The sequence below is a fragment of the Botrytis deweyae genome, assembly GCF_014898535.1.
Source record: "Botrytis deweyae strain B1 chromosome Unknown BDEW_021, whole genome shotgun sequence".
Classification (NCBI taxonomy): Eukaryota; Fungi; Ascomycota; class Leotiomycetes; order Helotiales; family Sclerotiniaceae; genus Botrytis; species Botrytis deweyae.
Window position 1 is genome coordinate 336166 of NW_024066228.1, and position 12839 is coordinate 349004.

General features: G+C 32.1%; 4 protein-coding genes across 4 annotated transcripts; 2 read left to right on the forward strand and 2 right to left on the reverse strand.

Annotated features, from left to right (window-relative positions):
* Positions 1–311: 311 nt before the first annotated feature.
* Positions 312–1503, reverse strand: EAE98_008251 (uncharacterized protein; the record flags this gene model as incomplete). Its single annotated transcript, XM_038955874.1, has 3 exons — positions 312–551; positions 701–987; positions 1119–1503. The coding sequence occupies 3 exons, from the start codon at positions 1501–1503 to the stop codon at positions 312–314; spliced, it is 912 nt and encodes a 303-aa protein (XP_038807740.1).
* Positions 1504–2223: 720 nt separating this feature from the next.
* Positions 2224–3051, reverse strand: EAE98_008252 (uncharacterized protein; the record flags this gene model as incomplete). Its single annotated transcript, XM_038955875.1, has 1 exon — positions 2224–3051. The coding sequence occupies one exon, from the start codon at positions 3049–3051 to the stop codon at positions 2224–2226; it is 828 nt and encodes a 275-aa protein (XP_038807741.1).
* A 6322-nt stretch (positions 3052–9373) lies between these two features.
* Positions 9374–9610, forward strand: EAE98_008253 (uncharacterized protein; the record flags this gene model as incomplete). Its single annotated transcript, XM_038955876.1, has 1 exon — positions 9374–9610. The coding sequence occupies one exon, from the start codon at positions 9374–9376 to the stop codon at positions 9608–9610; it is 237 nt and encodes a 78-aa protein (XP_038807742.1).
* A 1150-nt stretch (positions 9611–10760) lies between these two features.
* Positions 10761–12632, forward strand: EAE98_008254 (uncharacterized protein; the record flags this gene model as incomplete). Its single annotated transcript, XM_038955877.1, has 1 exon — positions 10761–12632. One exon carries the CDS (start codon positions 10761–10763, stop codon positions 12630–12632), a length of 1872 nt encoding a protein of 623 aa, XP_038807743.1.
* Between the last annotated feature and the right edge of the window lie 207 nt (positions 12633–12839).

Below are 12839 nucleotides of genomic sequence, written 5' to 3' on the forward strand. Positions count from 1 at the left end.
CGTGAGATCTTCTTCCTCTATATCACATCGGTGTTCTTTCTGATACTCATCACTAGGATAAAAAAAATTCCTTCAAGTTCGTGTTGCATTTTCAAAAATTTTTCTTCGTTTCATTTCCTTATACCGCTCGCTTCTTTTATAGCCCTTTCATACTGCCAGTTCGTCCTCATCTGACCACGAAGTACCATAACTCCTTGTGGACGGAGAATGAAAAATGATCTTTCTCTGCATTCGCAACCCATTTTATCCTCCGCACTTGTCAAAACCGCAGAGTCATACATCCCCATCTCCACCATTTCTCATCCACCCATCTACAAAGCCCCATAACTCCTCCCCCCTCTCCTCTCAATCGCATCCGTATCCCCACTCACATCTCTCACTCCCCTCTGAAACTCCAAATCTGCCTCCGCCAGCACATCCTCCTTTTTCCTTCCCGATGCCTCGCCTAGTTCCTCGGAACCCGTAGCTTGCGCTATTTGCGCCACTTTATCTTTTTCGGAATCGGGGACGGGCCCGAGACCGGCGAGTTGGACGCCGTCCGTAGGCCAGGGCTGCGAGGAGGGGAAGAGTGTGTATGGAGGGGATGAGGAGGGGGGAGGAGTAGTGGAGGTGGGGGGGTGAGGGAGGTGGGGGAGTTAGGGGATTGTGGGATAGAGGAGAGCCGACGTTTGGTTTCTTGGGCTTTTTGTTTTGAGAGCACGAATTCGGGGTCGGAGGGGTGGGGGGCAAATCCTACTTCTTTCTTTGGGGGGAAAGGGGTGGTAGTTTGAAGGGAGGTGGGTGATTTGGGGGAGGTTGAGGAGCTGGGGGTATTGTTTTTGTTTTTTAGTTGGGCGATGGGTGATGTGTCGCGGGGGTTTATACCGACGGTTTTGCGTAGGATGTAGAGAGTGCTCCAGTAGATGAAGAGGAGGGTGAGGAGGGAAACGAAAAAGAGACCGAGGAGGGTGGAGGTGAAGTCGAGGGCTTCTTGGAGTTGGGCGAGGACTTGAGGGAAAAGGAGGGGTGTTAGTTATTATTTGAGGAGGAGGTTCGAGGGTGGGAGGAAGTGATGTTTATAAAGGGAATTTGGGGGGTTTGAAGGGAAGGAAGGGAGATGAGAGGGGAGTAAGACATACGAGATATAGAAGTACCTGTAGGAGGAGGAATGGCAATCGGAGTGGCTATTTTTAGGAGAGAAGATGGTTCTGCGGATATGTGGGATGGGGAGAGGGTTTGAGAGGCTGTGTGTTGAGATGGAGGTGTGAGGGTTGTTGAGGCGGAGGAGATTGATGGTTGTGAGAGTGAGGGTGATGGCGAAGCTGAAGGTGTTGAGATTGGAATGAGAGAGGAAGAGATGATTGGAGTTGAAGAGGGAGGGGAAGAGACGAGTGGAGTTGAGGCAGAGATGACTGTGCTAGAAGAAGAAGAGATTGGTGCTGAGGAAATAGTAGATGTGGTGGTTGAGGAGGAAGAGACGATAGGCGCAGAGGAGACAGTGGTCGTTGTAGTCGAGACGGACATCTTTAGATCTTAATGTAAATCCTATGAGTACGATGATCACTGGGTGAAAGATTAATATTTGAAAACTTTAGTTGAAAAGAATAATCAATCAGACAAGTTGAGTGTTTTTAAGTAATAACTCCTCACTTCAATCAATCATCCGAAAAGTTTGGAAATAAGTGAATCAACTCCACCCTCACATAAACTGATCCAAAGTGAAGTAAAATCCCCACAACTCAAAGAAAGTACTACGCTAGGTACATACAACAGAAATGGAGAAAAGAATAACACAAAAACAAACGGCTAGGCTCAATGCGGTGATCCGTTACCGATAGAAGAAACGACAAAGGAAAGATATCATGTGGGAATCTGATGTGGGATTTCTTTGAGACGGATATGATGTGTGAGGATTTGTTGGTAGGGTTAGTTGACATTTGAAAGAGCATGGGGGAGGGTGTGGATGGAGTTCTAGATTCTTCTAGGTATGCCAAGGGGTTGGGTAGATGTGCAACAAGAGTTTTTGGGGTTGGGAGGGGTTATTAGGTGAATTTGGGATGTTGTGAAGACCCTAATAGTTAGGTACTTACTAATTAGGTCATGTAGATGTGAGGATTTTTGATTTTTGATTATCGATTTTAATTCATGTGCTTGTGAGACTATGCCAAGAAATGAGGTCTTCCAACTTGCTGTGTTCACACTTTTGATTGCAATTTCATCCACTTTCTTGTATTTTCACTCTCTTCATTCCCTGGTATCCATGTCCTCAAACCTAGGGAATTCCTCCACCTCTCCATTTCTCAATAAAATCTTCGCTGCCTCTTTCGCTTTCATTTGTTCCTCTTCGTCCCAGTATCCCGCCCTTTTCCCATAATCTGCTTGATTTTCCAATTTCTCAAGTGATTCTTGGAGTTCAATGGGTGATTGAATAATCACCTCATCTTCTATCCATCCTTCAATCTCTTGATTTCCATCTCCTGATTCTTTGCCTTTTGATGTTTTGGAGAATTTGTCTTCTGGTTTGGACTTGGAGGATGACGAGTGCCTCTTCTCATCTTCAGTTAAATCAATTCCATAATCCATTTTTCCGACTCCCCTCTTCCAGGCCACTCGTCGCACTGCTTCGCGCATTTGGGCTCGCTCTCGCTCACCTACTTCGTTGCGTTCGCGGAGTCGCTCGGTTCGTGCTTCGGCGTATTTGCGGCGGAGCTGGCGGCGTTCTTCGTAGATTATGCCGGCTTTATGTTTTACGACGGAGGGAAATTGGTTGTACAGGTAGGATAGGAGTTGGGTTAGATGGGTAATGGAGGAGAGGTAACGGATGCTGTGGAGGAAGTAGATTGTTATGAGGAGAGCTAGGTAGAAAAAAACGGCGGAGAGTTGAATGAGGGCGTGGATTAGGGCGGAGAAAGGAGAGCGGAGAAAGCTGCTAAGCATGGTGGTGACGGGCATAGAGTTAGCGGTGGTGTTGGGGGGTTGGCGATGACGAAGATCTATGTTTATGTGAATTGGGTTGCGAGCTGAGATGAACGAAGCTTCGTAGATGGTCTCGGGGTGGAGATAGGATGTCATGGATTGTTGGGATGTCGAGTGAAGCTGGTAAAAAGTATGATTCTTTAAAAGTATATGAAGCATGTAGCACCTGACTGATAGTATAAGAAATATTATGGTAAGTCCCGACGATATTCGAACGCTTCTCAGCAAGATACAAACAAAGCAGTTTAGATATATCGTCCGCTAAGACAAGAAGCTTGAGAGCCTAATCAGGTTGATACACAGGTACAAGTAGACGCCCGATCCAAGATCAATTGAACCCTTTCTCATCAATGATATATAACCTCAATAATCGAATCATCAAGTATGTTTGCAGATAAAGGAATAAATTGCTGCATCCAGTCACAGGACTTCCTGCCTCAAATGTTCCGAAAGCAGAATGGTGGTTTTGGGTTCTTCATTGTTCGCAGCTTTGCGATAAACATAAGAGGAAGCTTTTGCTAGATTAGTCTAGGGTCTGAATCATTACTGATCCATTTTTGGGTGATATTCAATCTTGTGGTCTGATATCTCTTTTATGACTTTGTAAGAAGCAAACGAAAGGGGAGGAAACGAAGTCGATGCTTACATAAGCTGCCATCAATTAATTATTCTGCCCAAAGCGGTATCATTCCACGTGACAATGTCTCGAAAACAGTTTTGTTACACATCTGAAAAAAAACGTCGGATTGACAAGTTACCAAACCAGACACTACGATATTTACTGAGGCCGATTTGAATTATTTGGCACAAACCCTAAAAATAGAATTCTGTTTTATGTAAAAAAAATTTCTATAATTTGTATAGTGTGTATATAGAAATCTTAAAAAAAATAATTATATTGTATAAATTGTATTTCTTTTATATATTATTATAGCAATCAATAATAGTATATCTTTATTTTTTGAATATAATAATAATGATAATAATATTATTATATTTTAAATTTTAATATAAAAATAGATTTTACTTTTTATTATTCTTGTAGAGCTTATGTAATCCCTTTAGTGTATATAATTTTAAAATAAATAAATATACTTAATATAAACAAATAATTAAATTTATCAATCATTTTATAAAAAATCTTTGAATTAATTTCGAAATACTAGTATTAAATTATACAATCGATTCAATAAAATAGTTTCTGATTTTGTTTCTATTAATAATCCTTTTTCTTATTAATCTATTCCTTTATTCTCAAATTTGGAGAATAGAGATAACTCAATAAAGCCTATATTCTTCAAATCAATTTTTGTTGATAGAAATCGATATATTAATTACTTTCTTAGGTTTGTATAATATCTTCTATTTATTTTTGATATACTATTTATTAATCTTTTTTTAATTAAAGTATTATTTTATATATATAAATTATTTAAAGCTTTTTGAGAAAAAGATTTAGTATAAAGTATAGTTTTGGAATAAAAACGGTTTAGATAAGCTTTTATATAATATTCGTATTATTGAAATATTAATTATTCAATCTCGATATATATACAATTCTATAGTATTTATTTATTATTTATTAATCTCTTTTTTAGAAATACTATAAAATAATATCCCTATTAAAAGTATATTAAATAAAAGAATATTTTGTAGATTGTATAAAGCTAGAAAGATGGTTTCGAGATATATATACAAATTATAAAAAATAAGATAAAAGTGGAATATATATTATATATAATACAAATCCTAATAAGTTTATAGTACTATCGGAGATACCTAAAGTGAGTATAATAATATGCTCTAGAAAATATATAACTCACTTTGAATTATATTAATCTATTAATAACTACAAAAAATAAGTAATTAAAATTAATAACAAGAAATAATATAATATATTGAAAATAGGGATAATCAATATATATTTGTAGATAAGCTTTTATTAATAATATTAATATCTTTTGTTTTGAATTATTTATTACTAATATCTTATTAATATATATATTATATATATCGAATATAAAAATTAAAAAATTTTTCTAAGAAAAGATTAAAACCAGTTTAAATAAAAGTATAAGGAATATAAACCTTTTTCCTTATATTCATTCAAAAAATAATAAAATTTGATTATAATTATTATTTAAATATATAGAATATTGATTATACAAAACAAGAAATCAGATAATTATAATAAATAATTTTAAATTAATAAAGAAAAAGAGTATTCAAATTTCGTTTTATTTATATCTATTTTTCCTTATTAGTTTTTCTATTAATTAAATCTTTATAAAAATTATATTTAAATAGATTATTTTTAGATTTAATATATTATAATATTTGAGATATTAAAATATTATTTATAATATCAATTAGATTATTTTGAAAAAAAGATTGAGAAAATTCGAGTTTATTAAAGAAAGGGTTTTTATTATTAATAAGCAAAGTATTAATAATTTATATATTCTTTATACCAATTAGAATATTTAATTAATTAATTAGTAATATATAATTTATTAATAAAAATAATATAATTGAAGATATTACTTTTTAAGATATTATTATTAAATATAGATTCAGATATACCTTTAGATATATTCTGAATTATTTAAATATTATCTACTTTAGATATACTCCCCTCTAAAGGAATTATTTTAATTTTTTTCTTTAAATATTTTTTTATTGATTTAATTTTAATTTTGATATTATTAATAGATTCTTTTTGATTAAAAAATAAAAAGATACTCGGATTTTAATATTAATCTTTTTAAACTATTTGACTTGAATTTAATTAAAAAATCTAAATTAAAAGATTATTTAATTATATAAAAACTCTTATTTATTTTTTAGAAGTTATAATTAATAATATCTTGTTTTATTAAAAAAAATATAAAATAAAAATCCTTTTTTTCTTTAAAAATCTTTTTATTTTCTAAAAATTTATATAATATATTAATATTTTAAAAAGTGTAATTTGTAAATATCTTACACCCAGCTAGAATTATTAATAAATCATTGAATTGAATCTTTTCAGAATTATTAATAAAATATTGATATTTATTAGATTTTTATAATTATATTTGATAAGTATTTCTAATAAATAAAAAAAGCATTTTGTTTTATAATTAGATATATAAACTATTAAACAAATAATTATTGAAAATTGATATGAATTTATCTATATATTTATTAGTTTTTATATAATTCAATTCTTTAATTAATTTAAAAAAAAAAAAGAACTATAAAAAAAATAAAAAAGTATAACTAACCTATTAATATATACTTTAAAAGTATTTTAAGATTATTTTTTATAGTATTAAGATTAGAATAAAGATATATAATCTTAATTTAAAATATATTAATAATAAATTTAATATTAGTAAATTAAAGAATATTCTTTTCATTTTTGAATTTTAAGTCTAATTTTTTCATTAAATTTATATTTTTAAAGTATATAATATTATTTCCAATATATAGCCCCTTTTTTTTTATTACTTTCTCTCTTTTTTATTAATTTATATATTTAATTATCTATTTATTTAACCATATACTATTTCGAGGTATATTTATTATATATTCCAATAATAAAATAACTTCTTATTGATTATTTTTGTTTTTTATATAAAATTTAAAAGAAATAGGAATTGAATTTGATATAAAAAAAATATTAAAAAAGATTAATATAACCTTGATATCAATATTTGGATTGCTTGTATTATAATAAACACAGAAACTAATAAATATATAATGTTTTTTCTTATTAATAAAACAAAAAGGTATCCATTTAGAATCTTGATTTGAAAGTTGATTTATTGTGAATATATAAAAGATAAATAAAATAATTAATTGTATAAATAATAATAAAAAGAGAAATATAAAATATATAAATAAATCAAACCTTTAAGCCTAGATTAGTTTAACTTCGATTTGATATTCCATCATCCCCAATCTCAATTTTAGATTTATTTTTAATTAAATAATCTATATTCTTATTTAAAGCAATCTCTTTCTTATATTGCCTTCAAGTTTATATAAAAACTAGATTATTATATATCATCTCACTTACAGCTTCTCCTCTTTTTATTACTCTATCATAACCATTTTTAGATATTAAAGATTTATATAAAAATGATTTTTGATTTAAATCAATATATCTTTAAAGATATTTATATAAAAAGTAATATACTAATACATATATAAATTCTTCTTGCTTTGTTTTATTACTTAATTTTATAATATTCAAATTATATCCAATACTCTAAACAAAATCCTTACAAAACTTAATAATATCTAAAAAAAAATATTTATTAATATCTTTAAAATTAATTAAATATACAATTCATAATATAATAGATAATATATTTCAAATTTCACAATTTTCTAAAAGCTTTTTACAAAACTTAAATAATACCGCTTTTCCTTTATTTATATACTCCCCTTAAAGATATTAATATAATATAAAAGGTTTATCCACAATATAATAAAACTAATTTTTATTCTTTTAAATATTATAATTATTCCAAATATTCACATATTCACCTATTTCTTCTCTTATCCATTTAATATAAATTATAAAAATTATAATCTAATCCCTATATTGATTTTTATAAAATTATTTATTTTATATCAATTTATTAAAATAATTCTAGATAATATTAGTAATTGATTATATAATAAATAAAAAAACAAAAAAATTAAAAAAAAATTAAATTAAATATAGTGAATCAAGAAAATTTTTTAAATATTTTTATAAAAAAGATAAAGAATAAGAATATATATTTGTTATTGATATAATAATAACATTTAGAGCTTTTATCATTAACTTTCAATATATTGATTTTTAATATTCTTTTCAAATTAAAAGTAGTCTTTAATTTCTTTTATACTTTTATCAATTTTATAAAAAAATGTAAAATAAACTTTAATTATAAAAAAAAGCTTTATTTCTCTATCTGCTTTAAAAAACCTTAGTATAATATTACTTTTAGAGTATTATATTAGATATTGATATATAACTAATCTAAAATATCTATTAGCTATCCCTATATATACTTATATAATAAATTATAAATATATATCAATATATACATAAATCTCAATCCCAATAATAATAAATTTATTATATTCATCAATAAACCAAAAAAAAGTTTGAATCAAAAACTCGATACTCCCTATAAATAGATTGAAGTTTTTTAGTATATTAGAAAATCCCTTTAGAATCTATAACTTATAATATATCGAATAATATATTCCTAAAATAAATATAAAATATTAATATAAAAACACTTTAAAGTTTTAAATAAAAAAAATAGTATTATATTTTGAAATAAACTCCCTCTTTTTTCGAAAATAAATATACAACAATCTCCTACTATAACCTTAAATATACTCTAATTTGATATTATTTCTTAGAATATTAAAAAATCATTAATTTTATTTATATTGTTTTTCGAATATAAGCTTTTTTTTAAATCCTAATAATAAATATATACTTTTAATATAATTTATAAAAATATTATATCCTTCAACTCTAAAAGCTACTTCCATCTCTTAATCACTAAATAATAAAATAAAAAATATTATAATTTGACTCCTTATTATAAAATTATTATAATCAATTCTAGACTTTCGAATTAATCCCCAAATATTAAAATACTTGCCTATAATTCTAACTATAATTTCAATATCAAATTCAAAAAAAAGTAACTATTTGATATTATTAATATTATACTCATCATTATACTATTTACAGATTAACTCCTTATATTGAATTAATACAAATTGAAATCGAATCATTATAATTACACAAATAGAATTGAATATAATAAACAAGAAAAAATAAAAGAAAATCCAAAGTTTATAAAAAAATAATATATTAGATTTAATAAAGTCTAAAAAAGGGAAAGGTAGGGAATTATATAAATAACACAGTAACAGATAATATTGATTCTTATTCACACGCACCTAAATACTAAATACGTTTTTAGTTTAGGCAGAATTCTATTTTTGGGGTTTATGCTAAATGATTCAAATCGGCCTCAGTATATTCTTAGCATACTTTTGGGAAATATTTTGGCAATTGAGTCGACCGGGAATAAAAACACTAGCTTGGTTTTATTTCCGGTCCGTGGAAATTGTAAATTATATTTTTGACTGCCTCGGTATTTCGTGTTAATACAGACGTCTCTTGTCAGCATTATCAAAGTTGTTTGACTTTAGTTGACTATTATTTCAAAATCATTTGACTTACACTTAAGGATGCTGTTGTATTGATACATTATGCTACTTGCTCTGGCAGAAGAACTTTAAATATGGGTAGGTAAATGCATGTCATGTGTCGTGTTGGGCTTTCGCCGTCTCTCTGCGATTGGGGAACTGGATGAACTACCATAGTAAGGCTGAGTGCCCCATACCTAAGATTATGTCCACAACTTCATCAACTAACAATCTGAAAGTAGAGCCCACTGACTGGGCGAGATGTCGGCGTCTTACCGATGCCATTGCAGTCTTTCCCACGTCACTGCCTTCTAGCGCTATCGAAGAACCAAAAACACACAAATCGGTTGCAACCCCAGTCTTTGAAACAAGCTGGTATTCAAACGCAAATAATCTGCGTGGTGTAGACTATGGCATAGCATACCAACAGAAAGTGATGTAGATGTTGCTCGTGGCAAATAGGCTTGGAAAAATTACGGATAGAACTGATCGGTATCAGTTCGCTCTCATAATCTCATAATCTCTGTTCATTCGGGATGTGGAATATCGTTGCCATCCGTATGGTCCACTTCCTTCCAAGAGACAATTAGATCATTATTACAGAACCAACTTACCTTACTCTGCTACATTCTTCTGAGGACATGGGAACTCGCTTGAACCTTACATATCAAGCCCAATGTACCAGAATATCATCATTACATGCTATATTGCTTTGAGGAGCAGGTCGTTGCAAGACCCATGGAAGTATAAGACTTCCTGATTTGCCTCCAATATGTTATTCATGACATTTATAATAACAATTCTAGGTTCGAATTCTTGGTATGAGAGTTTGGTAGTTATTTTAGCAAGAATCCTGGGGAATAGATGCTCAGTTGTTTCGATCCTTTGTACAAATTTTCCCCCTTTTATCCTTCAAAACAGCAGCTTTTACTGACAAATAATAGGAAGAGATTCTTCGTATTAATTCCAGAATCCTTAAAAACTGTCGATTCTGGAGAACACATCTTCAGAGACTGAACTACGAGAAGAAGATGGTGAATGGTTGGAAAAGAGATTGGAAAAACCATCACTCATTACTATCAGAGGACAAAAGTTGTGATTGCCATATATCAGTTTGTCACATAGGCTGTCAAGAACTTCATGCTTTATGTCAAACAAAAATCTCCCAAGACTTCTTATCTTGAGTCAGATGTGCTGTTGATGATATATCTGCAAACTTTGATCAGATGAAGCAATCATCTTCCAGCGAATTCAATTAGAACCTTCATGTTGGTATTTTGTTGATCAGTGCATGTCACAAGACTCTGGTTGGATATCTAGGTACTAGGAAATCAAACGTCTATTTCAGGTTATTTGAAGTTAATATTTTACCAGTGAATTTGATTTACAAATTATAACCCTCTCGGCTAGTTCGGAAGTTCTTTATTTTCCACACAACCTTCGAAGCTTTTCTCTTTCGATTATTCATTTGTCACACAACTCTAACAGAGCTCTTTTCACTGCATCTTGATCCTCGCAGGTAAGTTTGTTCGGGTTATCAATGCTAGACAAGCACAAGCAAAAGTGGCTAACACATACTTTGACAGTTTACAATGGAACCCAAATCAAATCAAGTTGCTGACTCCATAGCCACAGCTTCGAGCAGTAATATTCCGACAACTACAAACTCAACTGCCAGTCCTCATCATCAAGTTAAATTAAACCTCAAAAATTACCAGGCCGCTGTCAGCACAAATGCAGGCTGCCTAACGCAAGCTGTTTCCGATACAAGTCATGCCTCGTATCTTGCAAAATCAATAAAAAGTACTCCTACAAATACAATCTCATCACCATCCACTGGTAGTTCATACTTCGAAAAGCTCCCCCAGGAGGCGCGCGACATGATCTACGAGCTCTTGCTGGTGAATCCCGTTCTTGGCAAGAGCTGCAGTGTGGCCGATCGTACTAGTTCGCCCAGAAGAACTCCACCACACGGACAAAGCCAACCACCGCTGAAGTATGAACTTGAACCCCAAGTTCTTCGGGTTTGCCGTGCAATATACCTAGAAGCATCGCAAGTGCTTTACGAATCAAATACTTTCTACATTGCTTGCTGCAGATATGAGATCTCGCAAGATTGTCGCCCAAGCCGATTTGCATTTAATAGAGGCATAGAAATGACACCCATTACAAGACATTGTAACAGATTGAGTCACGGTAAACTTTTCCTATTTGACCATCCAGCAGTGGCAAAAGTTAAACGCTGGAGAGTTATTGTCAGTTCATTCATCGATCCGGATATATTGGGAGGGTGGCATGAAAGGAGGACTTGGTCGATGGAAAACTTTTGTCAAGCCATCGCTCAGTCCCCATCCATATCTCTCGAGATTGCACTAGCACCGATTGGTCTGGAGAAGTGTGGGGAAACACTTTGGTTCCGAGACGAGGTCATCTATCAAAATATGAAGAATATGCTCATACCTTTACAAATGCTACGTGGGGTCAAAAAGCTTCAATTCCGAGATGCAAGTTGGGAGGAATTACCAGATGTTTACCCATACAATAGTTTCTCGGGCAAGGACTGTCGATCTATCATCCCTTCCTCCAATTCAAGGAAACAACTCAGATCAATTATGATGGGAGACTCTGTGGTAGAGCTCTCTCGTGGAATGTATCTTCGACTCGTGCGTTATGCACAGGCGTTTGAGACAGTTGATACTTTCAGGTCTGAAATGCGCCACTCATCTACTGGCAGCGTAGGAAGATATCTGATGCACTATGGATTGTGTTCTGGCAGCAATAGATGGATGCACAGGCCCCACGATCCAACTACTCAGGTGTCACATCCCGTAGAAAATGGTCTTAGGCGTGCGGAGACTCTTTCGTCCTCACAATACAATCCGAGAGCATTCAAATTAGAACGAGCCAGCATTGTGAAATATTTAGAACCACAATATCAGAGGGCAAAGTTGGCATGTTTTAACATTACGGAGTTCATCAAGTTCGAAAAGAGAAGGGATAGAATGCTTTCGCCCAAACTTACTCGAGATTGGCACTCTCCCACGATTGCAGCAGAGGCTATGCTACTGCTGGAAAGATATGAACAAGGACTTCGAAGAGATTTTCCATACATCGATCAAATCAAACATCGAGCCAATCTTCGAAAGAACACTTCGTTTGATAACAATCTTCCCCGAAACGTCCTCATGAGACAGACTTCCGATGCTTTTGATGCGATGAATTGGGCCTTCTTCACAAATTGTTTCAAAAAAATGGTAGATGATCTGGATAAACAATTTATGGAAATGAGAAGGGCGAGGAAAGAGATTTTTGAAGACGATAAAACGTTAAATGTTGGGTGTGACATTGAGTTGGATTCGAGGCTCTGCATTGAAATGGTTGATTGGACAAAAGATGAACCGAGATTTGGACCAGTTTCTAACGACCCGGAGTGGAATGGCTCGGAATATGGTATGGATGAGTGAGTGGAGTGGTGGAGGTTGGGGATGATTGGGATTGGGATTGGGCGATGTTGGAGCTGGGTTTTGTTGCAAAGGCTGTGATGGGGTGGACTGGGTAACATGAATGGAATGGGAAATGGACCGATGGATTAAGGATAATGATATTGAAGTGGTTGATACGCAGCTTGTAAATAGATACCCAAGACGAGCATTGTGAAGGAACGCAAGTAG